The sequence below is a fragment of the Penicillium maclennaniae genome (assembly GCF_028827695.1).
Source record: "Penicillium maclennaniae strain IBT 15551 chromosome Unknown utg000001l:1.0-3280838.0:1.0-3283122.0, whole genome shotgun sequence".
NCBI classification, from domain to species: domain Eukaryota; kingdom Fungi; phylum Ascomycota; class Eurotiomycetes; order Eurotiales; family Aspergillaceae; genus Penicillium; species Penicillium maclennaniae.
The window spans coordinates 1,750,458-1,778,424 of NW_026623213.1; the positions used below are offsets into that span (position 1 = coordinate 1,750,458).

A 27,967-nucleotide genomic window follows, 5' to 3' on the forward strand; every position below is an offset into this window, starting at 1 on the left:
TCCATCACCTCGCAATTGTTGCAATCATTTATCAGGGATTTCGCTAACTCCCTACAAGCCAATAACAGGACATTGTAAACTCATATTCAAACCACCCTGAACCGGCCTCATTGCCCACTTAGTCTTCAATTCATAGTCCTCTCCACCACTATCATGGCATATGACCCTCGTCGAGTAAACATGGGGAGCACAACTCCCCAAACTCCTCCCCCTCCCCCACCACCACCTCCCGAGTCCGCCAAGATGGACGAGGCGACGGACTCCAACTCCACCTCCATTCCGGACTCCTGGAAGCTAAAGTTCTGCACCGTGTGCGCATCAAACAACAACCGCTCCATGGAAGCCCACCTCCGCCTATCCGCAGCTGAAGCCAAGTACCCAGTCATCTCGTTTGGCACGGGCTCTCTAGTCCGGCTGCCAGGTCCCACAATCACCCAGCCGAACGTGTACAGCTTCAACACGACCTCTTACAATCAGATGTGGGAAGAGCTGGCCAGCAAAGACGAGCGCCTATACCGCTCCAACGGTATCCTGAACATGCTCGACCGCAACCGCAATCTGAAATGGGGTCCGGAGCGTTTCCAGGATTGGGTGCCAGGTCTGCCGCGTGTGGACCACGTCTCCAAGGGTGACAAGGGCGCGCTCGGCACGGAAGCAGGTGTTGTCGATGTGATCATCACCTGTGAAGAACGATGCTGGGATGCTGTCGTCGACGATTTGATGAATAAGGGAAATAACCTTAACCGACCTGTCCACGTCTTTAATGTCGATATTAAGGATAATCACGAAGAGGCCTTGTTGGGCGGCAAGGCGATTCTCGATCTGGCCAATGCTCTCAATGAAGCGGCTGTGGAGCAGCGAGCGATGCATGGCTCTGGAGGCTGGGAGAATGGTACTGGTGCCGCGCGCCAGAGTTTCGATGACCGTGTTCCGGAGATCCTGGCGGCTTGGCAGGAGAAGAATCCTAATCTGCCTGCTTTGTGGACGCTTGCTTGGTTGTAGCGTTGATTTTCTGTGTTGTGTCTGATACCCCCGTTCTAATGGCCGGTCTTTCTAAGTGGATTCGATTGTGTCAGAGCGATAATACTTCAATGGATAATTTGATTTCATGAGGCAATTGAATTGAATTTCGTATACTGCTCAAGCGTAGAGTCTGAAGAAGGTAGTCCAGTTGAGTCCAACAGTTTGTGCTTAGTTTTTCTGGATGTATTCGCGGACCTTTAGCTACATGTACCTCAAAAACTTTCGAACCTTTTTGGTTCCTTCACCAAGCCAGTTTTCGCGACGACTTTGACCAAAGCATGCGAACAGCAAACAGCAAACATTCTTTTTCAATCTCAGATAACAAAGGGGTATCATCGTCTCCAATTTGAACTCCAGCAATAATGCAAAAAAGAAAACAGAATCATTCTTCATCCTCAACATTTGGTTTCATCTCCACCCTGGCTTCAGGCTTGATATCAGCTATAATCTCTCTTTTCATCTCACGCTTTCTCTCCCCTTGATCAAGATCTCACGCCTTTCCTGATACCACCGATCAAGGGCCGCTCTCCGCTCAGCCTGAGTCATGTTCTCGACGACGAGCGCAAACTCTGTAGCATCCTTGTATCCGAAGCGCCGGGCCATGCTGCAGAATTGACGACGTTGCACATCCGCTGGTGGATTATACTTGAAGTTGGAAGCCCTTCCTTCAGCGGCCCACGGGGGAGGCATTTTGGAATTACGCAGACTTTCAGGTTCTACGAATGGATCGTCGATGTCGGCATCATCTTCCAAGGGGTCGAACACTTGGAAGTTGGCTCCTGGATCATTTGTTGTCTGTGCGGCGCGTCGACTGAGTTGTTCTTCAACACGGGAGGATCCGATGACCTCGTTGTTCAAGTGAGTATATTCAACTCCAGCGCCAGCCAGAATCGCTTGCACTGGGTCATGTTTCCGTAATGCTGGTTGAGGGTTTGAGCCGTCTTCAGCCTCGCCGCGGATCGTTGCAGCCAATTGGCTCATTGCCTCGTCTTCAGCTTTGATGAGACTTTCGCCGGTGGGGTCCTCCTCTGCCTCAAATTCGAAGTCCATGACTTGCACACCAGCCCGACTCTCGGCCACGTTTGTTTTATTGACGATGTCACGCAGGACGACATTGTCGTATTGATATGAAAAGAGGTTTTTCAATCCGAAGATCTCGCCCTTCTGGTCCTTCTTCTCTTGGACGCCCTTGAAGTACCGACGTTCAGAGCTAGCATTATATCCGATTTCAGCCTGTTGTTGCTTGTATATTTGTCGGGCATACACAATCTCTTCAATGGTGCCGGCAGAGACGAGTCGAAAAACTTCGACATCACGGGTTTGTCCGATACGATAGGCTCGGTCCTGGGCTTGCAAATCGTATGATGGATTCCAGTTTGGATCAACAACCACGACCTTGTTGGCGGACGTAATATTCAATCCGACGCCACCAGCTTTGGTGGAGATCAAGAAGACAAATTGAGCAGGATCGGAATTGAAGTCGTCCACTGCTTTGGCACGATCTTCGTAGCTCATCGAACCATCCAGATAGCTCACATTGTAGCTCGTATGGTTGAATAGAGTCTGCAACATTCTCAACAATCGGACGCTATGTGAGAATACAAGAACTTTATCTCCATTGGCATGCCAGAATCTTAGCAATTTGCGCAAGACTTTCCATTTTCCGCAGAACTCAGGGTTGGCGTAGTTGACGATTGAGTCTCGAGAGCGATATAGTTCTTCCCATTTGTCGGGGAGGGCAATTTCCAGCATATCCCTGTCCTTATCCTGCTTTTCTCTCGGGTCATTTCCCTGTGGAATAAGGATCGCAAGGTGATTGCTAAGCTTCTGTAGTACGGTGATGGCAGGGAATACAAAGGCCTGCCACGGTAGTTCAGTGCCGGGGAGAAGCCTCTTGTGGCACCAGCCTTGCTTTTTTCCTGATCCGCAGTCACACAGCTCCGAGGAATTCTTAATGTAATCGACAATGTCACTGTCCAGAAAGTTCTCGTATGCCTCAGCTTGTGTCCAAGTCAATGGGCAGAAAACTACACGATCGCTTTTCTTGGGTAATTGATCAGCAATAAGACTTTTCATGCGTCGCAGAAAGAACTGCGGGAGCAGGTTCTCGACGAGTTTCTTGGCTGTCTTTCGAGCCTTGCTGAGCTCGTTAACGGTTGCATCATGAGATTGGCCAATTTTTAATGGATCTGCGATCTGGGTCTTCCACGAAGTGACTGGGCCGAGCACACCAGGATTTGTCCAGTTGAGAAGAGTCCACAACTCTTCATATCGGTTCTGAATGGCCGTGCCGGTTAAGCCAATACGGCACAGAGCATTGATCTGATTCATAGATAGTGTCGTTTCTGACTTTCGCTCTTTGATCTTGTGACATTCGTCGGCGATCACGCAGTCCCACTCTACCATGTTGATAGAGTCTTTGTTGTTCACGTAGGTAGTGTACGTGGTGATGAGAATCTCTACTCTGCCAGAGCGTGCAGCATGAAGGGCCTGGTCCTTGTTGGGACCGTGGTACATATCCACATGCCACCATCCCCACCGTTGAAGTTCTGCCATCCAGTTGGAAATCAAGGTTCCGGGACATATGATTAGGGTCCGCGGGTACCACACATTATCTTGCGATCTACGCATCTTGCGCATTCGCTTGGCATCTCTTTCGTCAGCTGTCTTTCCGTAGGCTACTGTCAAGAAAGCTATCACTTGGATCGTCTTTCCAAGGCCCATATCGTCTCCAAGCACGCCGCCTTTCTGATAGACAAACATCTCATGCAGAAACGCGACTCCTTCCACTTGGTATTGGCGCAGCCATTGCGCGATCGGCGCAGGGATGATGCCCAGAGAGTAAGGTAAAGGGATGTCTTTATACTCACGAACTGGCGTCCTTCCCAGGAAGGATGGTTTCTCCTGTAAGTTTTCGAGGCACTCGTTATCAGAAAACTCAACCTCGTCATACGAAGGCGGCAATCTCAGACCCGAGGCTTGAAGATATTCTGTTTTGCGGTCAAATTGGAGACGGCGCTGCTTCAGGTAAGCCGGAAGCGTATATTCCATCAGTTCATCCTCGGAAGATAGATTGCCATACTGTAAAGGCCGCTTAGATTCGGACCTCGACTGTTCTGGTTTCACCCGGCCGACGATCACCTCGTTGTTGCGCGGTTCTTTCTTCGGCATCTTTGCCTTTCGAGTGGCGGCTGCACTTTGCCTGCGCTTGACCGACTTGCGCTCCTTGAACTTTTTGTAGGCCATTTCGCCATCATTGAACTCATCTTCGCTTTCAGGAGGCTGTACTTTGATTCGTGTACTTGTACTTGTACGTGACTTATCGGTCGTCTCTCGTTTGCCAGAGGACCAATCCCCATTGTTAACTTGGCTGATGTGCCTCTCTCATAAACTGTGAGCTGCATTCCACACGTAGATAGTAGGTACATACTAGCAGAGTTGATGGAGGGGTTCAGATACGGTGTCACTTCGAGGTCATCATCGTCCGAGTCAATAGCAATGGGCTCGGTATTGGTATTGCGACTCTCCATGTCTCCTACAGAGCTTGCATATCCAGAGAAGCTTGAGTGTTGGTGAAGAAGCGTGGAAGTCGCGTCCGGCCGCGAAGGCGGAGAAGTTGGCGATGTCATTCCCGATCGGCCTGGAAAAAAAAGCTGCTCCGATCACTTTCTACACTTTAAGCCGCGGACTACCTCTCCGCTGTTTCCAATTGACTTGAAATTTCTGCTGAGTTTTATTACGCGACCGGAACTATGTAAGTATTGAGCGATCACTGTGTTCTTTGTAGGAGAGATGGACCGGGGCTAACTTTCATCCCACCAGTCGCAAGGCAGTCGAGCTTCCTACTTTAGCATTTTCGCACCCGTCACAAATATTCACTCCCCCTGAGAGTTACGCTCGCAGAGATGCCTCTCGATACTTCGACTACTTACCCTCTCACTCGACTGCGCCTGGATGGTCGTCGGTGGAACGAGCTGCGGCTGCTCCAGGCCCAGATTTCTACAAACCCCGCCAGTTCGGGTTCTTCTTACCTGTCTATGGGTAACACAGCTATCATGTGCTCTGTCCACGGTCCCGCCGAGGGCCGCAGGGGCGAGGCCAGTGGTTCAGCCGGCAGTTCAGGTGCCGTTGTTGAGGTGGACGTGAACATCGCAGGATTCGCCGGTGTGGACCGAAGGAGGAGAGCCGGAGGCAGTGACAAGTAGGTCGACTCTTTCACATTGGATGCAAGCAAAGGAACCCCGATTCCAGCTCTGCGTGTTGGTTGCTCGAAACTTGAGAGGAGAATACTGACACCCATCTCCTCACAGACAATCCTCGCGCATTGCAACCATCCTTCGCTCTGCTTTCCAGTCCCATCTACACACCTATCTTTACCCGCACAGCACTATTAGCATTCATGTCTCAGTTCTCTCCGCCGACGGCTCTCTCCTCGCGGCAGCTATCAATGCATGCACTTTGGCTCTGGTGGATGCCGGTATTCCCATGCCTGGACTTCTCTGCGGCTGCACAGCAGGCATGAGTGGTAGCGCGTCTACACCAAAGGATCCTCGCAGCGATGAATTAGATCCCCTGCTTGACCTTTCTCTTCCCGAGGAACAGGAGCTTCCGCAGCTGACCGTTGGTACCACCACGTCTGTCCCCGTGGGAGAAAATAACATGGACGAGGGAGAAGAAACGAAGGTGGCCATCTTGAACATGGACTCCAAGTTGCACTGTACGTACATTGAAACGATGCTGGCTGTGGGGATGGATGGATGTAACCAAATCCGCGAATTGTTGGAAGGCGTCATCAAGGATTCCAGCCGGGCATAAAGTCGATACCCATTTAGCATCGGTGTTTTAGGTGTCTTCATTTGCACTGAGTACTCAATCCTGTCTGGATGTATGTACTTGTACTCGTACCTGTTTCCGTGTAAACATTCACAATACCAACATCCCGAAATGGATCAATCTGCTCAAACACGCGCGAAAATGTGCTCATCACGTTGCGTCTTGCTCTGGACTTAAACCTCATTACCTGACACTTCTGGTCGCTTCACTTTCTCATCTCTCTTCACCTGACTCTAGACATCAGCTTGCGGTATCAGCGGGTCCCTGTCGTTCCTCCTCGAGATAGTCAAAACGTCTTTGCAATTCTCAATTATCTCGGAAATTCATCTTTGATGGCGTCGATGGCTATGGACATGACAATGCCAACCTCGATTGCATCCCAGAGCATGCCTGCCATGACCGGGATACCCTCAGACATGGACATGAGCTGCAAGATCTCAGTCAGTCAATATGAAATATTCAAGCTGAACACAGCCTTGTTCTGACTATGATTCTTAGATGTTGTGGAACTGGGATACCATCGACACCTGTTCGCAATGCCGTCTTCTGAAGACCGCATGAACCCACTGACAAGGACTTTTCCTAGGCTTCCTCGCCAAATCCTGGCACGTGAGATCCCACGGCGCATTCGCCGGTTCCTGCATCGGTGTGATTTGCCTCGTCCTTGTCCTGGAGCTGTTGCGCCGTCTAGGAAGGGAATATGAGACATTCATTCTACGTCGGGCTCGACTCAACAGAATGTACATGCCCGGCGCTTCTGCTGTCTCGGGACAAATCAAGGTGAACAAGAGAAGCTACCGAAGCATTAGCTCCGATAATGATGCTTCCAAGACCGCCAAGTCTGATCCCTTCTGCAATATGCCCTCCAAGAACGATCATATCACCGCTGCCCCGGTCTCTTCCTTGGGTATCGATCGAGACTCTACTAGTGCGCACATCCCAGGCGAGCCACTCACTGACTGTCCAGGTGTCCCGGAGAGCTATCGTCCCTGCGTCATGGAGCCCTATCGTCCCTCAGCTGTGGAGCAGATCGTCCGCGCTTTCATGCACATGCTGCAGTTCGCTGTGGCTTACTTCATCATGCTACTTGCAATGTACTTTAATGGGTACATTATTATCTGCATCTTCATCGGTGCCTTCCTGGGCTCACTGATCTTTTCCTGGGAGCCTGTGTCTCTGAATAAGGAGTAAGTACCTTTGCTGTCTTGCCTCGACTTGGCTCTTGTGCTGAAACCCTCGCGAACCTAGGAATGATGCTACCACTGTCACAAAGTGCTGTGGCTAAATCCCAAACATCTCGCTGGGCGTGGCATACTCGCAGAAGTGGCCTGAAGAGACCGACTCATGAAGACGGGAATGAGACGGTGGAACTTGAATCATGAAATTACGAGAACCGTATCTGTTATGTCAGACTACGTACACATTAATATCACTCGCTTCGCTCTCAACACATCTGCTCCAATGCACCTCTCCCCACACCCCCCCTTAGCTTGGACTAAGTCTGGCATAGAAAGGACCATTCTCAATACTCATGAAATGCCCTCCAGCATCTACCAAGTTTCAGGTGGTGTTGACGAAGAGTCTAATCCGTACACATCAGGGCTGATCGCAGGTCTGTGCTTGGGTGCATTTTCCGTACTCAGCCCTCGAACATTATGTTGACTATCAATAAAGGTCAATCTACATTTCGCGGGCGTAGAGTCTCGTTGTATGCCATTTTTCGGTATGCCTGAGTCTGGTGGAATGGTTCTCTTTCTCGGGGCCGAGTCTCTCGGGCCCGCATAACACTAGGGACTTGGAACTTTTAGGGTATCCTATGGTGATATTTTCAGAAAAGTCGAAAGGGTCCGAGTGAGGCTCTAAAGATGAGAGTGACAGCTAAATTGCTCCTGAAACAACCATTGCTATTATCGTCATCTCCCAGCGAAGAAGGAAGGCGCCCTGCGACCAAAGGGCATACAACTTAGCCACGGCGAACACTGGTGGACTGATCTCCTGAAAATATTGTCACTCGGACGTTTGATACTAACAGGGGACGAAGAATGCCCTACAGAAGATGAACGGAATCTGTAGTCTTCATGTTTCGGGGACACTTTCCTTCCCTGGGTGCCATCTCAGGGTCCCCACGAGTACTTCCCAATAGCCCTGAAACATGCCTTTAGGTGCTGACCTGTGAATCTGAGATTGACATCATTCCAAGCGCAAAAGATCACCGAACGACTGAAGACAAGCTACATCCGGCATCTGTCGGGAGGTTAATTTCATCAACAGAACCAGCTCTCTTGGCCCCCTTCAAGTTTGGCCCCTTCAAGATCCGCTTTTCGGCTTGAACCCGACCCATTCTTTACTCGAATCAAAGCCTGATTGGGAAAGCACACAAACGGCCCCCATATGCAGAGGCCCACATACAGGAGCGGAAAGTGCAGGGCGATATACGCTATGGGCTGGACGCAGATAGCTCAGGGACCTGCTTGGCTGAAAATAGTAGGAATGGTATTGATGGCCATCCTCGCAGACTCTGGTAGTCCAATATTTGGCTGCTTTCCAGCCGATCCATTGGATGAAGGGCGAAAATTCAACTTGCGATCTTGGCATTGACTACAATGTAATCTGCTTGATATTAGAGAGAGACGACCTTCCTGAAACTAAGATCTATGCCTTGCACGTTGCGCGCCAACGCCAATTAACTATATGTGTCTTGGTTCGATGGTTTACTCTGAACTAGACAGCTTTTTATTAACCATTGACTGATGGATATGAAGGCCTCATGGAAATCCTGAAACGGGATCTGATATCCAATTCACAGGGTATCATGGCTTCAAAAATCAGTACGATTTCTCGAAATCGAGACTCGAATTCATCGGGGTCCGCCCATAGTCATAGTCATGTTGCTCCACAATAAGCAGAGGTGGGATGAGGTGTAACGCGAACGTGGATACCCCTCTGAGACAAAATCCAAGTAATTGCTGCAGACGATCGCGATCTACATCATACTATTCCCCAATTATCCAAGTACACTGGGAGCCTCGTCCCTGCTTGCCCGGGTTATAAATTGGCAGATCCCCAGCTTCAATCACATCCAACAATCATCTCTCAAGCCTTCAAGAGAAACCCTCCCTTTATTCAACATAATCTTCTCTATCAAGACCACTGCGCTTGCCCTGGCAGCCATGGCCTCTACTGCCTTTGCCCTGGACACCCTGTCTCCCGATGGAACTCGTTGCATTGCCGGGTACTCCAGCGACAATGCCGCGTACTGGTCCGGCCCCGATGGAGGTCTGACAAACTTCCACGCCAACACTGGCTGGGTCACTGATCCCCAGGGCAACATGATTTCCGAGCAGAACATGCGTTTCAATTATTGGCAGGATTTCACCTCTTCATTGCCATACACGGTCGACATGTACTGTGGCCAGGATACCTCCAAGACTCTGACCGAGTGCACTTCGGTCGAAGTCCGTTATGCGGGACAGGATGTCATGTCCAAGAATGATAGCGATGATTGTGCCTGTGGAAGTTCTGCAACGGTCTTTGAGGCGAAGGGGTATTGTGCTTGCTACTTTGACTGTTAAGCATTTACTCTTTCTATGGTGTTTACTGGTATGTGGTTCTCTCGTCTATTTCTGCTCTGATCGAAGTGCTGATGCTGGGCTCTCCAAACCTTCGAGATTTTAGACGACTCGCTGTTCACCAAGATCGGCCATGAGCAAAGTGACATTGGTGTGATAGACGACATTGGTGTCTTTTGAGACTAATACAATGCATTTTACTTTGTTCTCTTTCGAATCTGTAAATTATATATAATTACCAAATCCATTGCGAATAAAAATAAAACTTACCCAGGAACGTTTCTATCTAATGACTAACCCATCGTTCTTGGACTTATTTGTCACGACACTGTTGTTGTGAATCTTGCACTGTTCTCGTTAGTGTACTTCCAATCATCACAGCATACCTTGTTCAAATCCGGCGATTCGATCCAAACCTGAGCAATCGTCCCAATTTGTCTTTACGGTGCTCTTTCTCCGTAGGTCCAATATCGAATCGCAGATTAACAAAACCTTGCACAGTAGACCAGGTCCGAATCTGTTCAATTCGTCGAGTGCCTTGTTCAAATCCCCCCCAAGACGATATATGCGACCATCTTCCCAATCCTGGTACCCAGTAAGGCTTCATATTCGGGTGAGCCGAAAGCCCACGTCTGGGGTTTCTCATTTGGCCACGGAATACTGTGAGCGGGGTATAAGCGACGCCTAACAAAGTGAAGAGTCTCCGGCTGGATCACAGTACATACGAAGATGTATTTCAATCGGTCGATGGGGAAATCTCTCCTGTAACAAGCCAGGGTAATGTCCGAGATGTGCGGATAGCCTTTCTGACTCCCGACTACTTCGAGGAAAATGACGCCTGGTCCAGTTCGTCCCACCCACTGCATCCCCCGCTCTTGGACATGTAATCAAACGCTCGATATGCAGATTCTTTGACAAGGGTGTAGAATTCATTCGGAAGTCCGAGACCGACAATATGCTCTTCCAAGTTCAATGGGAGAGTCTCGACTTGCACCTCACCCGTGGGTAACATCTGATGGAAAGCGTCGAATGTTAGTGTAGATTTAGCAATAGGGCAGTCTGACACACTAGGATCCTGTATCCAGCGCAGTCGCAAAAGTCCAGCCTCCTGTAGCTTTCCGTATTTGAAGTGTTCTGTCGTAGCACTGTATTCCTCGCGTGCTTTTGCTTCCCTTTCGATTGTTGCCCGAGCCCTTTGCACGAGGTCAGCTTGGCTCGGCTCTAATTGAGGCTGCAGATTCTCTCCGGAAGTATGGTCAGAAGCGGACCATTCTCTATAGAGAGAGTCAGAAGGGGCCAACGGTTCACTAGAAGAATGAGAAGAAGACTGTTGATCATGAGTCGATAGGGTATGATTTCCTTCTCCAGCAGAAGCAGATCTATCACTCAGAGCATAAACCTGTGCATTCCCCTTCTTTGATCTATCAGTTGCTTGGCTAATCTGGCGGTTGAGTCTACCGGGGGTGTGGTTTATGCGCTCTTGATTGTGCATACTGTCACCGAGGCTCTGACGATGTGAGCGAGACATAGTGTAGGATTTCGGAGGGAATGATTTTCGCTCTAAGACGGGAATTGATGGCTTCCTGAAGTCATCCAAAGAGGAAAAATCTGAAGTATTTGTCGGCCTTGATGCTACTTCCAAGGTCGAATGCAACGAGACTTATATAACCTGATCTTTGAGACCTTCGCAATCATTGTTGGAAACTTTGATCTTAGTTCAGACGATTCTGTTCAAGACATCCCAAGACATTGGGATATCTTATCTTCTTTGAAAGATCTTTATGGACGCGTTTGAAGGAAAGATAGTTCTTTGTCATCCATTCCCGGCTTCCCGGCTTCTGTTTTCTGAAACATACTTCTTTTCACAAGTCCTATGAAGCACAGTTTGTTTGACAATCAAGATCATTGATAAGTTATCAGAGATAATCTCATTACACAAATTTCGAACTATGTCGATCAATCAATCAAAGTTCAATTACTCTTAAGTAATTGACGAGGCGCTCCTTCTCAAGTACAAGCTTATCCCATCCGAAACCTGAAGAAGAGGTTGAAGTCCTAAAAAGACGACTTAGTGAAGGCACACTAGCACAGAGAACGGAGGGCACGGATAATGTATGTAATGGAGGAAGTAGAATGTTGGTAGTAGGTAGGAACTACGAACACCGTGAAGTCATCTACCAAAACGTGGGTCCAAACTACCCCACTTTCCACTTTCCACTTTCCACTTTCCATCGTCCGCAGAATCTCAACCCGAGGCCCCCGCGCAAAATCGAAAGCGTGGCATGGTGACAGGCTACCGCCAGTTTACGCTCTGTTCTCTACACTGCAGTAAGAAAAAAAAAACTTGTTTTTCGTCCCCGCCTCAAAGAGCATGCATGACTAGCTTGGTAGACTGTCTAGATTACATCGTGCAAAAAAGGTAGGGCTACCATTAATGGCACAGCCAGTCCGCTACCCCAAGGACCGGGGAACACACGCTTTGAAAGAGATTGTTCCCGCCGATTAAAACTAGAACCAAGATCTAGCATTTAGAGCTCACCAGCGGCGACGATGGTGGGCTTGACGTTGGAGCGGATGGCACCGGTGGAGGAGCCGACGGCCTCAATCTCGGAAACAACCTTCATGGAGGCCTCGTCAGCGACCTCGCCGAAGACGACATGCTTGCCATCGAGCCACGAGGTGACAACGGTGGTGATGAAGAACTGGGAGCCGTTGCTGGAGAGGTAATTCGAGTCAGTAAAGCGATCCGCGGAGGGCGTGTTGGATCAAATCGACCGGGTTACGAAGACTTACGTGTTGGGGCCGGCGTTGGCCATGGAGAGCAGACCGGGGCGGGTGTGCTTGTACTTGAAGTTCTCATCGGGGAACTTCTCGCCGTAGATGGAGCGACCACCGGTACCCTGTTCCGGATAGAAAAGTTAGGCACGGTAACCCCGAGAGGAACAGTCGAGGAAAACTCACGTTGTGGCGGGTGAAGTCACCACCCTGGAGCATGAAATCGGGAATCACACGGTGGAAGCCGGAGCCAACGTAGCCCTCGCCAACGGGCTTCTTGCAGAGCTCACGGAAGTTCTTGGCAGTCTTGGGGACATCCTTCTCGTAGAGGTTGAAGTTGATGCGGCCAACCTTCTCTAGCGAGTGAGTTAGCCATCAATGCCGATAAAATATCTACAGCAGGGGGTAGAAACAATTGACTCGGGTTAGAGGAAGATGCAGGGCATCCAGGGAAGGAGGAATATGGGGTGAGAGAATGGAAGAGGCCCATGGGTTTTTTTTACCCCTCCATGTGCTAAGACAAAAACAAAGCTTGAGAAGCAAATCACTTACTGGTGCTGGAGCCAACGGGGGCGTACTCGACGTCGAAGAAGACCTTGGTATCAGCCATGATGGAGCGAGTTGATGAGAATGAACGAGTAGAAGGGTGGAAGGAGCAATTGAGAGAAGAAAAGAGGGAGGGTGGGGTTGACTTGAGGCGGCAGAACATGGTGAGGGGCAGGGCGGAGCGGGACAACTCGGGTGCCGGGCTACATACGGGTTAGCTCTTTTCGTGTGTGCATAGAGACCAAGGGTGCTGTTATTGATGCCTGAGGCCATGACAATCGTTTCGATGACCAGGGAGATGACCGACATGGCCTTGCTGGGCCCCCATGGAGATAGACTGGGCTCTTGAAGAGGGCCTCAATGTGTCCCTGCATCCATTGAGCACGGGCAGACTCACAAATTCTAGGTAGAGATGATGTGTGGTTTGGTTAACGGAGACTATTGGGGAAAAAACCGAAGCTCGTCGCGGAAAAGCTCCTGAGGCTCCGGACCTCACGTGACCTATCCCGGCAAACAGCTTCCGGGGTAGACCCTTGTTTTGATGCCTTGTGCCTTATGAGGTTGGTCTATTTACAGGATCTTCATACCTTCATGGGTGTAGGAATTTATAAATCTGGTAAAGTATGCTGCGGGACCTTGGCTGAGAGAAAGCAATGGGCTTCTAATTCATGTGCAATGCAGATCGGCGACTAGATGGAGGCTGAGAGAACCGCAAGCTCAAAGAGATCGACAGCAGAAAGATGTATAATAGATGGAGATCATCAGAGATCAGAATAATAATACAATGGATGATCTCAATGAAGGTAGTGCCGGGAAGGGAAGATGAATTGAGGGGATAGAAAAAAAAACCGTGAATGCCACGCGTATCAGGACATCATTTCGACATTGTCGGCTCGTTGCCACAGATGGTAGTCGCTCAAAAGCCAGGAATTGGGGATAAAAGGGGCAATAGTGAGATAAGGAAAGGTGGGAGAAATGAAAATGTGTAGGAGCGGTGTCGAGGTCACCGTCCACGTATATGCCAGGTTTTGGACTGGGAAATGAAGTCATCACCGGAAATCATCCTCGTCGGCGCCTTGAGCCAACGTCTCAAGGCGCTGTACAAGCTCCTTGGTTTGTCGCGCAATTTCGAACGCAATTGGGGGAAGCTGGTTTGTGACTTCTCGCAGTTGCTCGGGGGCGGTGACATCTTGGCCCGCCGCGGCGGTGTTCATCAAACGGCCACGGCATTCATCCAATGACTGAATGATTGGCTCGGACTTTTCACGTAGCGCGATATCACCGCTGCGTTCGTGGATCAGGTTCTCCGTAGAGGTCACCACGTTGGCGACCACGCCCGAGATGGTGGAGATGTGTGTCTGGACAATGTTCATTCCCTGTTCAGACCGAATACTGGCCACCAAGGACTGGATAGATTGCACCAAACCATCGGTTTGATCTTCGACATAGTACTGTGGATCCTGTTAGTCATTGTGAAATGAGCATTTTGTTGAATTTAGCTTACCTTCAGTTCTTGTAGCTCATGGTCACCCTGTGGGGCCCCATAGTTGAAGCCGTGAGACATGCCATTCTGCATTATGGGGTGATCGTCGCCAGGGTGACTCATCGCACTATATTCAGAGTGGTTGCTGTACCGTCTCTGGCTAGCAGACGTGCTCAGGTAGTCCGGGAACTTCTCCTGGGAAACATCCACCTCATAGCCGTCAAATTCTTCGACAGGGGAAGCCTGGATCTTGACCACGCGCGCCAGCTCTACGACAGCAGTGCAAAGATGCGAGGCCGCAGCATCGAGCAAAGAGACTGGCGAGAGACCACTGGAGCTAGCAAAGTTGCGAGCAGCGGTAATCATGTTGTTAGCAGTCGCAGACACCCTTCCCTTAGCCTTCATGCGAATGGTGGCTGAGCCATCAACGGGCACCGGCGCTTGATCAACATCTTGAATCATATAGCGAACAGCCATAATGACGAAGTTTATATGTGCAAGCACATTTTGCGGGTCTTCAAAGCGAGCCACGCGAAGGAGCTCGTCAATAGCCATCTGGAACTTAGTGACATGAATATCCTTGACGATACCATCGACCTGCACCAATTCGTGCTCCTTAGCGAGAACGCTTGCGTCAGGCCCGTGATCAGAAATACCGCCAGATGAAGAGCGAAGATGGCGCAACTGTGACTTCGCTTTCGCATAGCGGTGCTTCCACTCGTTGACCTCAGCCTCCAAGCGCTGAACATTGTTGGATAGTTGTTCTTCTCGCTCCCAATTGGTGTGACTCTGGGCAGTGAGGGTCTTCATCTCCGAAAGGAATTCAGATGCCTCTCGCCGAACCTCCTGGGTGAGCTGCTCTTGCTTTTGCAGCTCAACTTGCAAGCTTTGATGCTTGCTCTCCAATTCCGCATACCGAGCGACCAGGTCTGCATCTCCCGAGGTGCTAGCGGCCTCATCAAGCTGCCCGCGAAGATCCCGCTCTATACTTTCATGTTCTGCCCGGACTCTGTCAAGTTCATACTGTAGAGAAGTATTTAGATCCTCGGCCTTGGAGATCTTGCTCTCAAGGTCGAATCTAAGATCATCCCACTCCTGACGTTCATTAGAACTGACTCCCGATTGATCTGCATCGGATGATCGGGCCAGCTCCTCATCCTTCGCGCGAATCTGCTCCTCCAATTTTTCAACCTTTTCTAACAACGCCGAGACTTGCGATTGGCTCTCCACCAGCAACTTTCTTTCACTGTCACCAAGCGTTGTTGTGGTTCCTCGTCTGCTGAGTACTGCATCCAATGCGAATGCATCACTCCGAGCATCATCGTCATCATCCGCTCCCATGTCGTCACTATCCTCCACCATAGTACTCTTGTTGGGAACCATGGTGTTGCTTTGGAAGGATCGAGGGAACGGTCCATCTCCATTCATTGACGGCGGGCCGCCAAGAGAACCTGTTCGAGGGGGAATGGGCTTGGAGGTCCACCAGACGGATATCCCCCGCGGCCACCACCCATGCGACCACCTCCACGAGACTGGGAGCCCCGAGCGCCCGGGAGCATGGCACCAGGCGGTGGCCGCCCTCGGCCTGTGAAATGCGGGAACCGACGCTCCAACTCGCAGAAGACATCAGTAGCTAAGTCTCGGAAGCGCTGATGTTGAAGGGAAGCCAACTTTGAGCGTGCATGATTGCGTTTCTCGTGGAAATCCGCACGGGGAGGAAGGAAAGTTGGCACATCGGGGCGAGGAGGTCGGCCAGGTGGCGGAGTGGCCTGCTGGCGTCGGATCAGTTCGTCGTACACATCAGTACTGAGCTCGTGGAATTGTGTAGGTGAAAGGCGGAGAAGCTTGTCGCGGGCCTTGTTCGATCGGGCGTTTAATCGATCATCGCGGTACGAAGCGTTAAGGAATCTCTTCAGGGCAGTGTAATGTGATGAAAGGATTTCCTCCATCTGACGTCGCCGTATGCCGCTAAGGGGAGCGTCGCCCCCAACGGTGCCGACGCTGGATCTCGCCGCGATTGAGCTGGGCGGAGAAGGGTTTCCACTGCCGGTAGGCGTCGGCACCGTGGGGCTCAAGGGCGCGCTGGGCACTCCGGAAGTAGGAGGAGTCGCCAGATTGCCTCTCGATGAGATTGTCGGGGAAAAGGGCGGGTCCGACTTCTGATATGTGTTGAGACCAGACCAGTCGCTGCCATCGATGGAGACAGGCGACATGGCTCCGGAGCCATTCATGTCAGGGTCGCGAGGAAAGTTCGACTCCTTAGCACGCGGTTGAATGTGTCCTGAATATCCTTGGTATCCTCTCTGATTTAGTCGTTCGAACTAGGGTTCGGCTAAGCCCGTCGCATTCAAGTCTGGTCGATAGATAATCTTCACACAGATCTACCGAACGGTCTGAGACAAGGGAGCCGGGGAAAGGCGAAGCGGGTCACCAAAAGGGGGGGGGGGGGTCGGGAATCAAAGGCGTCTAGATCCTGGTAATCCAGCCAGAAAAGGACCCGGTCCGAAGGAGTGAAGGACGCAAGATGGTAAAAGAAAATTAAAGGGAGAAAGGTGAGTGTGCTGGGTCTTCCCTCCGCCGTGACTCCGGACTTCCCTTACGCCTAAGGCCCGCTCTTTAGTTCAGTCACGCCTTTGCAGGCGCAGGAATTAGGCACAACATGACATTATTGATTTCACTTACATGTGTTGAACCCCTACATAGACATATAGATCCTAATCTGAATTCATAGTGAGATCAGTATTAACCTCGTGGCAATCTTGATGACCTGTCCAAGCAACGAAGCTTCCGCGATGGTGACCGTACGATACTGGTAAGGAACAACCAAGGAACACTTCCAGAGAACGCCCCTGCCAAGGGCCACACAAGCCACAGCGGGCTGAGCTCACCCGGGGCATCAACCTATCCCCCAGCGTGCTACCCCTGCCGAAATCCCATTTGGTCTTGGTCTCATTAAACCTAGTTTATCCCACAGACAAGTGAATTCGAGTTTCTTGAGACTTGAAAGTCAGGGGGGAAGGGCTGTGGGTATCGTTCAGGGGACGACAGTCTAGGCCTTTTCGGCCCCCATGGCTGTGCCGAAGGTAAGGGCCTTGTATTACAGCCATTGAGTAGCACGGACCAGTTGGTTGCTAGACTTAGGGCTTATGGACTCGTAAGGGGTTTGAAGTTGAGAATCGAAGCAAAAACAAAATACAAGTTCATAGGCCATGATCGGCTGACATATCTATGCAGTAACGAAATTTAGGTACAAAATTTAGAACAAGAGCGTGGCTCGTATCCGCTTGCAGCGGCTTTGGGGGTATTTGGCACCCAAGGGACTCTCGCAAGAGTCGGGAATGTGTATCCCACGGACTACCATGACAGCCACCATCCCATCTCTCGTCAAGGAGTGGGAAGGTGATGCAGTGTCAACGAGGGAGGTCGAGGCAAGTGATGGGATCTTGCCAGAAAAAGGGTCTGCATCTCAGATGGTATCGAAGAAATCTTCTGTGGCTCACATAGAGGTATACGTCATTGACGTTGCCGCATACCAAAAGTGGTCGCGCCAATTTATTTCGAAGTCATAGAGAGGCCCGGGCGGCACCAACAGCAGCAGACACAGGGGTCGATGACCGTGTAGGGGCAGCACTGCGATTGTGGGCCATGTGGGCTCGGACAAGGTGACCAGCGGCGAGAGCAGCACAGAGACTGAGCTCACCAGCGAGAACGGAAGCTGCGATAATTCGGGACAGCTGGCGGGCGTTCTCACCGGGGGTGGTGGGGTGGGCGCCTCGGACACCAAGCAAATCCAACATCGCACCCTGGGCCTTGAGGATGGTACCACCGCCAATGGTACCAACTTCAATAGATGGCATCGACACCGCAATTTGGAGGTCACCGTTGTTGCTACAGAAATGGTTAGTATGACTGCGCACGAGATACAGACCTATCGAGCATTACTTACTTCTTCATAGTTGTGATACAACTGCTACTCTCCACGTTCTGGGCAGGATCCTGGCCAGTGGCCAAGAAGATGGCAGACACAATGTTGGAGGCGTGGGCGTTGAAACCACCCAAGCTACCAGCCATGGCACTTCCAATCAAGTTCTTGCTGACGTTCAGCTCCACCAGGGCGTTGACATCACTCTTAAGGACACTCTTCACGACATCGCCAGGGATGATGGCCTCAGCCACGACAGACTTGCCACGACCATCGGTCCAGTTGATAGCAGCAGACTTCTTGTCGGTACAGAAATTACCAGAAAGCGAGATGATGGACATGTCATCGAATCCACACTCCTTTGACATAACGTCCAGAGCCTTCTCGCAGCCCTTGGAAATCATGTTCATTCCCATAGCGTCACCTGTAGTGGTCTTAAAGCGGATGTAGAGATAGGTTCCAGCGAGAGCGGTCTTCAAACTTTGGAGACGAGCAAAACGACTTGTCGAGTTGAAAGCGGCAGTGATGATGCTGCGGCCTTCCTCGGAGTCAATCCAAACCTTCGCGGCGGCAGCCCGAGCGAGGGTAGGGAAGGTTACGCAAGGTCCACGAGTCATACCGTCGCCGGTCAGAACAGTCACTGCGCCACCACCAGCGTTGATGGCCTTGGAGCCACGGCTGGTACTAGCCACGAGCACACCTTCGGTAGTCGCCATGGGGATGAAGTAGTCTTGGCCGTCGATCTTGATAGGGCCCGCAACACCAAGAGGGAGGGGAAGATAACCAATGACATTCTCACAGCAGGCACCGTGAACCAGGCCGTAGTTGTAGTCCTTGAAGGGAAGCTTCGACACCTCCAGGGAGCTGGTGATATGAGACGTGGCAGGCGTACGGGCGATCACGGCACGGCGGATCTTGACAGCTCGAGTGAAAGCATCCACTCGACTCATCAAGCTTTCATCCTCCATAGTCTTCTCAAGAGCATATCCGGGGAGCTTGCCCTTGAGTGACAGGGCGATCAACTCCTCATCAGTCAAGTGAGGAGCACGCTTTTCCTTGAGCATCAGCTCACATTCCTCCATGGTACGATTCGACTCCTGCTCATTGGGCTCAAACTTGGGGTAAACCTTGGGCGCAACCGGCTCCGTTGAAGGAGCGAGAGTAGCCTCGGATTCCTTGATACTCCAGCGAGCAGCGTTGAAAAGATAGCCATTGAGAATGATACTAAGTGTCAGAGCGGCAATGATCCACTTACTGATGAAGGGATCCTCCACGCTCTTGAGCAGACTTTCCAGAACCTTGCCACCGACAGCATCAAGAAGCTGATCGGTGTATTCGATATCAAAGGAGCTGGGGGTCTCACCAGCAGCATAGTGAATGGAGGGATATTCCAGCTTATACTTGATTGGGGGGATGATAGTAACCATGGTCTCTTGCTTCTGGCTCTTGGCAGCAACGTAGATAGCATCCAGGCCATTCTCGGCAACTTTGAAGGGATCAATAGGAGTAGGAGCCATGACATTGGACAGGCGCGAGATCAAAACACCGTTGCCAGTGTTGCGGAAAGGAATGGCGGACAGATTCACAACGTTGATAAGGATCAGACCACCAACCATGAGGATCTTGAAACGGCGCACGCTGCTAGACTTGATCTTACGTCCGAAGATGCTGGTGTCACCCTCGCTGCTGTCGGAGCCCAGGTTTGGCCAGTCATTGCTGGAGGCAACGTTCTCAGCGACGCTGTGGGTAATGCCATCCTCCTCCAGGGCCTTGCGCAGGGCAACGTGGCGACGAATGCGAGTAATCTCAAGCTTAATGCAGAGAATAGTAGTGTAGAAAGTGAAGAGCAGCACACAGTCGAAAAACAGAATCCAGGCTGCGAGGAAGCAAAATTGCTGAAGACCACCCTGGACGCCAGAGGCAGCACCCATAGCAAGCAGACCAATCTCAATGCAGTAGTGCTGGACAATCTCGAAGCCCTGCTTTTTGATCGCAGTGGCAATGGAATCTTGAATGGAACCAGAAGTGCTCGAAGCCAGCGGCCGAGGAGCAGCACCAGCACGAGGACGACGTTTGTCCACCGAAGCACTCAAAACGGCGCGAGTGAACATGATCGGCTTCTCAAATCCGATGGTCACTACTAAGAAGGGGTAGACCCTCAGAGAGCAGAAGTAGGTTGATTTGAACACCAAGCTTAGTAGTCACGAGAAGACCAAACAGGAAAGCGAAAGACCCGGAGAATAGCACAGTCGCGGCGAGCCAGAAGTTGGAGCCAAGACGACGCATGGAGAAGAAGAGCGACACAAAGCTCAGGTGCATCGAGAGGTAACCAAGAGCCATGATGACAATGTCAATGGTCTCGGCGTGCTTGATGAGGTCCACAAAGGAGCTCCAAGCATCCATCAACCACAGCTTCAGAGCTGTGTGGGAGCTTGAGGCACCACGAGCAGCTCTCATGATCCACTTCTTAGACTCCTCTTCCTCCTCATCCGCAGACGGGTTGGGTATCTCCTGCACAGCTCTCAACAGATCAGAGACCTGGTCGAAAGGCACGCTGTAAACCAGGGAAGAATCATGTGAGAAGGGCGAGAACAGATTGGGAGTGTGGGGAACAGGGTGGGCGGAAACGTTGGCAGGAACCGGGATGTCGTCGGCCGACGGGGGGGGTCGATGCGGACTTGGGGGCGGAGTCGGGGAAGATGAAGGTAGTCAAAGCCAAGTGGTGGACAGCGGGCGTCTCGACCTGCTAATTTTCAAAGTAAGGACTGGTTCAATTGCGATTGCCCGCCAAGGGTGTGCTCACCGTCAAGTCGGCCCAAGTGTCCTCGGCCTGCCATTTCCAGGAGGTGGACTCTCCTAAGCGCAAGCTCCGGCTGCCCTGCAGAAGTGTTTCGGTATCCACCTGACCAGCAACGTTACGAGGGTTCCGCGCGGTGTCGAACAGGCTGCCCTCAAGTAGACCAACGTAAGTAGTGCTGGCAAGGAGCGCAATCACCACAATGGTGTGAATGGGGTGAACACAGGCGCGACGAGAGATGCATTGCAGACCAGAGGTGACCTGACGACGAATCCAACTAGGTTCGGCCTCCGGGTCAGCCTCGGAGGAGCGCAGTCTCTTGGAGATGAGCGAAGTAGCCATTGTGTTCAGTCGCGGGGAAGCGGTGTAGACGTCTGTTGAAGGCGTTCAGGGGGGGAGATGAAGACGGTCCGCAGGAACCAAGGCCTGCGATAATTACCGTCTGAAGGCTCTGCTTCCGACCAAAATCGAAGCAAGAGTAAGTTGAGGTGAGCAAGGGCCTAGTTCGAGGGCCGCATGTGGCTCACGAGATCGATGTTTCAGGGACGTTCACACTGGGACCTTTTTTTTTTTGCAAAGGTCAGCTCGCCACTCACAGGTATGAAGGAAGATGGCGAAATCAGAATCATACCAGAAACAAAAAGGAAAAGAACAGAGCAGGCCGCTCGGGGCAATTGAACGCGTTATAGTGGAGGAAGAGTACGGGGACCCCCTGAAGGCTGCAAAATAATTGAGCTCCGGGCCCGCGCCCATGGAATTAAGTATTGCCGACAACGGGGCTCGCCAAGCCACGCTTCAGTAGGGGAAGACCAGGCTTTTCTCGTCTTAAGGGGGTTTTGAAAAACTGAAGCCTCGTATTTATGTAGTGGTGGAACTTTTCTCCAAAAGTGGTTGAACAATATGTATGGAATCGAACAATGACATTTCCTGATCGAGTCAATCCCAACACAAAGCCCAGGAATGTGTTCGTATGGTCAGAGACGCTGTGTAAATTTCAATAACAGGACTCTCGCAAGATTTGCTTTTTTTCTTTCTTTACGGGAGGTAGCGATTCAATCTAGCCTTCGAGACCTGTACCACGTAACACAAGGTATCTTGACTTTGAATTTTGATTCTGACGCGGTAAACGAAAAGGCGGAGAGCAAGTACACTGCAACTGCAGCCTCTTGCAAACCATCGCTGATCACGTCCTAGTCAGGTCGATTCGTTTGGTAGTTTTGGTTCCAAGAACCGTAATTCCTAGATCTCCAAATGAAACCGAGGAAGTTCCCTATACAGCTAGATCTCTAGGATGTTAGACCCCAAGAACCCCAATCTCCGGATCTCTCGCGTCTGTGGGTATATTCCACTGGTGTATTTCGCAGGATATCGCGTGCACTGCGCACTACCACCTGTTCCTGACTTTACAGGAAATTTTGATGGGCAAGTCGATCAGTGAGACTCCATGCCCTGGCATTTTCCAAGATTGTCCGACTTCCTTGCAATTATGGATGGTCGCTACGTCCACGTCAGCAACGCTGTACCACTTGCTTCAACACAGGAACCTTCACCGGGTCCCTCATACCGAAGCTCCCGATGACGGCAAGTTCGGCCCTGCTTCTAGTGGACAAGAAGGAATAGAACCCACCATGTGGAGCGGACGGAGAAATCAGATAAAAATCAGATAACTCAGATCAAATTACCATCCCAGTTCTTCCCGGCTGCCCCGCGGCTTCTATTCACAATGGGAGGTAACCGAGCTTCGCCAAGCTTTTAAAAAATCAAGATAAGATGCCAGTCCGACGATGGAGGCCGCGCGAGGCGCGAGGCACGTTTTCAGTGGGTGTGGTGCTTTCTTCCGAATCTGCTATACCCACGACCATCAGAAGAAACACACTGAGAACACGAGTCAATCAGACTCAGGTCAACCTTGTTTCTGGCTTCCCAGGATGATGTGGTAGAGGGTACAGACTCATCGTTCCTCCAACCTTCTGCCGGGAGGCCAAGCATGAGACCCAGTTTCCGCCCTCCCGGATCCGCTGAACCCAACTTCAAGCTATGACCACAATCAGCACTGACCAGATCGTTGAGGCGCATGCATCTGTGGCTAGTGAGGACCCGAGATGACTGATCACTGGGCCGAGAGCGAAACAAGCTTTCGGGGCGAATTTAAAGATGACGATCCCAGTCCTGACTTTGGTAGATCGATCAGTTCTGCCAAATGCAAAACAGAGAGACTTGGCCCCTGAGAGGCCGAAGCGCTAAAGAAGCTGCTCACTGGGCCAATCGCCGAGCTCGCGGAGCCTCGACGTCAGTAGACTTGCAACACTGGCCGAAGGTCTGTAAGCGCCAGGAGATGCGGGCTGCCGCTTGACTCGGGCATAAAAATATCTCGGTCTAAAGCAGGCCTTCCGGTAATTTTCCGTCTCGACCAATCGTTCATTTCTAGTCTCTCCCCTCCCGACGCTCGGTAAGACTTAGTCTGAGAATGGCAGTTTATTGGCGGGTATACCTCGTTTCATACTTGAGGTCAATATTCCTTTAGCTTCTAGGTATGCTTCTTACGCCAATTACGCGCCATAGTGGCCCTGACAATGACCGCCGATCCCCATATTTGCACCGGTTGGCCCTTCCAGAGATGTCTTCAAGATTAACTTCGTTTTCGCCGAGTCTGTTAGTGGCCTGACGCCTTGAGATGAAAGACTCTGAAACAATCTCTTTGATCTCTGTGTTGCGGCCTAAGTATCAGCATGATTTGGTGTGATTACCCGGATATTTTCTTCATTCATTGCCATTCATTGTTTCCATCTGAAATATAATCCACCTGCCTGCTCTTCGACGCAGGGGCAACCCTGACGCCTACACATTTGCAACATTAGGCGGCCTATTGACACCTAAGATCTCCTCGACTTTCTTCAGCAAAAGTCACTGTCTTTCACACCACCGCTGGCCGGCTTTCCACAAAACCCATGAGACTGTGGCTTCCTACCTTCTCTCATCGCCCTCGAAAAATACCATGAAGCTTGACAGCATTATTCGAATGCTCTGGGTCCTTTCCACCATTGTTGCATTCGCCACCGCGCATTCATGGGTGGAACAGCTCACCGTGATCGCAGCAAATGGAACATTCACTGGCACCCCAGGCTATGCCCGGGGGAATTGGCTTCGCACGGCAGCCGGATTCAATGATACGACCATGACCTACTTGATCCCACCCGATGGCTCGGCAAACGTGACCCTGGTTCTCCCTACCGACAAGCTGTGCAAGGACACTCAGCAGACCCAAACTCAGAGCGACGGGAGTCCTCGACTGAAAGCCAGCGCTGGCGCGGCGATTGCACTCCGCTACCAAGAAAACGGCCATGTCACTCTGCCTTGGAACCAACCTGGAAAGCCCAAAAACCGAGGCACCGTGTACGTCTATGGAACGACGGAACCCAAGATTGGAGAGACTCTCCTTGATGTTCACGGTGCTTGGACCGCAGACGGCACTGGGGGCGATAAACGAGGCGTCCTCCTGTCCACGCAGAATTTTGACGACGGCCGCTGCTATCAGATCAACACTGGAAATATCTCAGAGGCTCGCCAGACGGAATACCCGCACGAGGCCAACCAGCTGATGGGAGCTGACCTCTGGTGTCAACAAGATATTCAACTGCCGCCCACTGCCCCGGCGGGGAAAGTGTACACACTCACTGGGTGTGGGACTGGCCCACCGCCCCAGGTGTCGATCCAACATATCCACAAGGCAAGAAAGAGATCTACACCACTTGCATGGACGTAGACGTCACTGGTATGTCTACAGGCAATTCACAGGAGCAGGATAGCTATGCCACCGCCCAGAACCTCAACAGCGCTGCCATTCCGTCGGAATTTGCCAATTTGGATGAGGATGGTTCTGCCAGGGCAACCCACTCGTCGTCATTATCAGCCGCATCGTCAGAGTCGTTTCCAACTGTTACAACCATCTGGCAGACATTTACTTCCACAATTCCCACAGTCACCGAGACTGCCTGGCCAACAATAGAGAAGACAGTGACCGTCAGAGACTGCCAGGCGACGGGTGCTACGAGCATGGGACAATAGCAAGGCTACATGCTTCGATCAAAGACCATGTGCATATAGAACCCAAATGACACCTGATTTATGTTTTATTTCTTACATTTTACCCAAAGTAAACAAAACGCACACGAAGGGCAAGACCGAACGTATACAGCTTGAGATATGTGCGCCCTGAAACGGAATGGCGCCAGATCTGAAACACGCTAGTTGCACGTGACGTGCTTATTAAGTCCGTCCAAGCACCTTCAATTCACACAGGAGGCTGTGAACTCTGTGAAGACGAGAAGCGCCTGTTCAACATTCTCCTCTGACTGAGAGCCTTGTTTCCTGCTGAAGGTCTCGGCAGTCTACACTGTGAACCTAGAGCGCACTCCCGCTGTTGATCACCGCCTTATAAGGGAGAACAGAAAGAGTGAGATCTAGAGGTACCTTTAGGTATGCCCCATCTCCGAGCCGCTTGCATTTCCTTCCTGTCCAATGTTGGTTGAAGACCACGGATTCCTTGTTCCTGATCTGATCAGAGGTTGAACCGCCGAGCGGGTTCTGTCGTCCACCTCCCTTAGCGCTGTGCCTGCGGTGCATTTATATCTGACACTCTGCGATCACAGAATCTAATTATAGACGGTTTCATCTGCGGGACAACGTCTGGAACAACGACGTTCCGATCACCACACCCTTGCCAACTTGCGCCTGAAGAAGTGTCTCAACCTCATCCACCCGGGGTCCGCTCTTACCCTCCGGACCCGTCATTCGGTGCCCTCCACCCCATCCGAGTGTCCTTGAGACCTCTCCCCCTCATTCAGCTTTACCGATTCCCGAGTCCTGCAACTGTCCGGGATCCTCGTCCACGTCCCATTGGATCTGAGTAATACACCTATCTGGTCTTGTTGAACTGTGGTTGGGAGGGGTGTGCATCGTGAACGGACCCTGCGTTCTCGGTAGTTGCGGTTCTGTGGCCCCAAACATCTCCACAGCTCGGTCTCCAATCGCAAAGTGGGATACTGTTGGCGCGTCACCAATCGCAATGCAAATAGAGTCTCGGCGACGCGATCGATGAACAATCTCATTAGCCCTCACTGAATACTCGACTCGATACTTCCTGTTTTCAATCTCCCTCTTGGGAGTCAACACCCTGCCTATTCAAGATGTCCGAACCGGTTTCGCCGAACAATCTGTCGGTGCTGCCGCCCATTCTCACAGATGGCACAGTGAAACAGTCGCCGAGCGCAAAGGATCGCCTGTCCTTGTACTCCAACGTCTCCTCTTTCTCCCAAAATCGCTCGCGCCCAGGCTCGCACGTGTTTCCCATCTTCCATTCCAGTCTGCCCTACGCCCTTGTGCGAGACTTTGCCTACCCTCCGATCCACCCTCTACATTATGGACCACCCCCTCCGCGCGCCTCGGAGGTGTCCACGCCGGCTAGCGAATACCGCCGCTTGTCCGACCCGCCCCCTTCGTGGGACACCTCGAAGGGACCGTGGGCTACCGGCCCGTGGAGTACAGAGAGTGGATCGGGTCAGGGCCATCCACAACTGCCAGCCATGTCTTTCGGTGATGGACCTCCTTACAGTGAAGATGAGGATTTGCATAGTCCCGTCGTGACAACGTCACGTCAGCGACAGAAGTCCACTGCGGGGTTGAACAGCATGGTAGACGAACATGGCATGTTAAGCACTGGGCAACCGGATCGCACTTTTGTGGGATTAAACCCTGATGGTACCGAAACATACTATGTCAATGGCGGCGATACGGTAGATGACGGACCTGGTGGAGAGTACGTCACAGTCCCCGCAAACGAAGGACGATACTCCCACACGTATGGCGGCCAGCAAGACTATGTTCCAGATGCGGGGATCCACTCAGAGGACCAGAATCGATATTCAAATGACTATCAATTCGCCGTCGGTTGCCCTGACGAGGAGATGCATGGTAAGGCCGTGGCGCTCTTTGACTTTGTTCGAGAACACGAAAACGAACTCCCTCTTACAGAGGGACAAGTTATCTACGTCTCATATCGGCACGGTCAAGGCTGGCTGGTGGCAGAAGACCCAAAGACCGGAGAAAACGGCCTTGTTCCCGAGGAATTTGTCCGGCTTCTGCGCGACATTGAAGGTGGATTGACCTCATTGAATGGGGAACCCTGCCCGGACGTCACAGAAAGTAGTGGGTCCATCAGTATGGATGGCACCGAAGACAGTTATTCCTCGACTCCAACTCAGGAGGATCACAATGGCCTCAATGGTGGTGCCCCAGTCACCGTCTCACTTGATGGCACTCAAGAATCCCACGCCACGTTAGAGACTGGAAAGACGGCCGATGGCGCTGGTAAACGCTCTAGTACGTTAATCAAGACCTGAGCCACCTCTTCACGATTCACAACGCGGCTTCACTCGACCAAGAGCACCGTCTGCAGCTCCGGCGTGGCTCGACTTCTCAAGATAAGTTGACGGCGATGAACCTGGCTCGCGAAGTTCTTCAACTTCCCTTTCTTCACACGAAGGGTCCAGAGGCTTTCAAAGAAGCACACCCCCACTCTGCCTTGTCTTCTATCGACCGGCGTACACTGCCATCTGGTCGGCAACAGGCTCGACAAAGGAAAGAGACCGAGAAGACCCCAAGTCTTGGCTCATTAATCACAAGCCATTCTCGACATTCTTAAGCCTTCAATCGCTTCATCTGGTTAAAAACCAATCTCTCATCGTGCATTAACGCCACCCCTTAACCCAGCTGACGAATGATTTTCTCCAACCTTCACTTCTACTCTTGATATCCCACACATTTGAATTTTACTCGGGATGAAAGCGCTAGAGATTGTCTTATTGTCTCTCAGACATGCGCAATCCCGTTATTCGACAATTTTTCTCCTGCTTTCTGCCATACAAATGCCTGTTGACCCCCCACCTCTCCTCCGCTTCTTGCACATGTATCTAGCTTCTTTCAGCGCAGGCGTTGTCCTAGCATCAATTAGCATCAGCATA

The 27,967-nt window shown here is 51.4% G+C and overlaps 12 protein-coding genes across 12 annotated transcripts; 6 read left to right on the forward strand and 6 right to left on the reverse strand.

Annotated features, from left to right (window-relative positions):
* Positions 1-153: 153 nt before the first annotated feature.
* On the forward strand, positions 154-1,002 carry ssuA (RNA polymerase II subunit A C-terminal domain phosphatase; the record flags this gene model as incomplete). The annotated part of the gene is made up of 1 exon (XM_056962345.1): positions 154-1,002. One exon carries the CDS (start codon positions 154-156, stop codon positions 1,000-1,002), a length of 849 nt encoding a protein of 282 aa, XP_056827348.1.
* A 477-nt stretch (positions 1,003-1,479) lies between these two features.
* N7477_000683 (putative DNA excision repair protein (Rad26L)) lies at positions 1,480-4,269 on the reverse strand (the record flags this gene model as incomplete). The annotated part of the gene is made up of 1 exon (XM_056962346.1): positions 1,480-4,269. One exon carries the CDS (start codon positions 4,267-4,269, stop codon positions 1,480-1,482), a length of 2,790 nt encoding a protein of 929 aa, XP_056827349.1.
* A 659-nt stretch (positions 4,270-4,928) lies between these two features.
* N7477_000684 (exosome non-catalytic core subunit SKI6) lies at positions 4,929-5,838 on the forward strand (the record flags this gene model as incomplete). Its single annotated transcript, XM_056962347.1, has 2 exons — positions 4,929-5,224; positions 5,334-5,838. The coding sequence occupies 2 exons, from the start codon at positions 4,929-4,931 to the stop codon at positions 5,836-5,838; spliced, it is 801 nt and encodes a 266-aa protein (XP_056827350.1).
* Positions 5,839-6,594: 756 nt separating this feature from the next.
* N7477_000685 (high-affinity Cu transporter CTR3) lies at positions 6,595-7,047 on the forward strand (the record flags this gene model as incomplete). Its single annotated transcript, XM_056962348.1, has 1 exon — positions 6,595-7,047. The coding sequence occupies one exon, from the start codon at positions 6,595-6,597 to the stop codon at positions 7,045-7,047; it is 453 nt and encodes a 150-aa protein (XP_056827351.1).
* Positions 7,048-9,026: 1,979 nt separating this feature from the next.
* Positions 9,027-9,428, forward strand: N7477_000686 (uncharacterized protein; the record flags this gene model as incomplete). Its single annotated transcript, XM_056962349.1, has 1 exon — positions 9,027-9,428. The coding sequence occupies one exon, from the start codon at positions 9,027-9,029 to the stop codon at positions 9,426-9,428; it is 402 nt and encodes a 133-aa protein (XP_056827352.1).
* Positions 9,429-10,242: 814 nt separating this feature from the next.
* Positions 10,243-10,953, reverse strand: N7477_000687 (uncharacterized protein; the record flags this gene model as incomplete). The annotated part of the gene is made up of 1 exon (XM_056962350.1): positions 10,243-10,953. One exon carries the CDS (start codon positions 10,951-10,953, stop codon positions 10,243-10,245), a length of 711 nt encoding a protein of 236 aa, XP_056827353.1.
* Positions 10,954-11,953: 1,000 nt separating this feature from the next.
* On the reverse strand, positions 11,954-12,810 carry cyp4 (peptidyl-prolyl cis-trans isomerase; the record flags this gene model as incomplete). Its single annotated transcript, XM_056962351.1, has 4 exons — positions 11,954-12,140; positions 12,219-12,325; positions 12,387-12,556; positions 12,753-12,810. The coding sequence occupies 4 exons, from the start codon at positions 12,808-12,810 to the stop codon at positions 11,954-11,956; spliced, it is 522 nt and encodes a 173-aa protein (XP_056827354.1).
* Positions 12,811-13,795: 985 nt separating this feature from the next.
* N7477_000689 (uncharacterized protein) lies at positions 13,796-15,612 on the reverse strand (the record flags this gene model as incomplete). The annotated part of the gene is made up of 2 exons (XM_056962352.1): positions 13,796-14,197; positions 14,251-15,612. The coding sequence occupies 2 exons, from the start codon at positions 15,610-15,612 to the stop codon at positions 13,796-13,798; spliced, it is 1,764 nt and encodes a 587-aa protein (XP_056827355.1).
* A 41-nt stretch (positions 15,613-15,653) lies between these two features.
* On the reverse strand, positions 15,654-16,460 carry N7477_000690 (uncharacterized protein; the record flags this gene model as incomplete). Its single annotated transcript, XM_056962353.1, has 1 exon — positions 15,654-16,460. One exon carries the CDS (start codon positions 16,458-16,460, stop codon positions 15,654-15,656), a length of 807 nt encoding a protein of 268 aa, XP_056827356.1.
* Positions 16,461-17,792: 1,332 nt separating this feature from the next.
* Positions 17,793-21,290, reverse strand: hmg1 (HMG-CoA reductase; the record flags this gene model as incomplete). Its single annotated transcript, XM_056962354.1, has 5 exons — positions 17,793-18,117; positions 18,176-20,288; positions 20,341-20,705; positions 20,830-20,897; positions 20,955-21,290. The coding sequence occupies 5 exons, from the start codon at positions 21,288-21,290 to the stop codon at positions 17,793-17,795; spliced, it is 3,207 nt and encodes a 1,068-aa protein (XP_056827357.1).
* A 2,653-nt stretch (positions 21,291-23,943) lies between these two features.
* On the forward strand, positions 23,944-25,013 carry N7477_000692 (uncharacterized protein; the record flags this gene model as incomplete). The annotated part of the gene is made up of 2 exons (XM_056962355.1): positions 23,944-24,628; positions 24,652-25,013. The coding sequence occupies 2 exons, from the start codon at positions 23,944-23,946 to the stop codon at positions 25,011-25,013; spliced, it is 1,047 nt and encodes a 348-aa protein (XP_056827358.1).
* A 1,121-nt stretch (positions 25,014-26,134) lies between these two features.
* Positions 26,135-27,346, forward strand: N7477_000693 (adaptor protein NBP2; the record flags this gene model as incomplete). Its single annotated transcript, XM_056962356.1, has 1 exon — positions 26,135-27,346. The coding sequence occupies one exon, from the start codon at positions 26,135-26,137 to the stop codon at positions 27,344-27,346; it is 1,212 nt and encodes a 403-aa protein (XP_056827359.1).
* Positions 27,347-27,967: the final 621 nt, after the last annotated feature.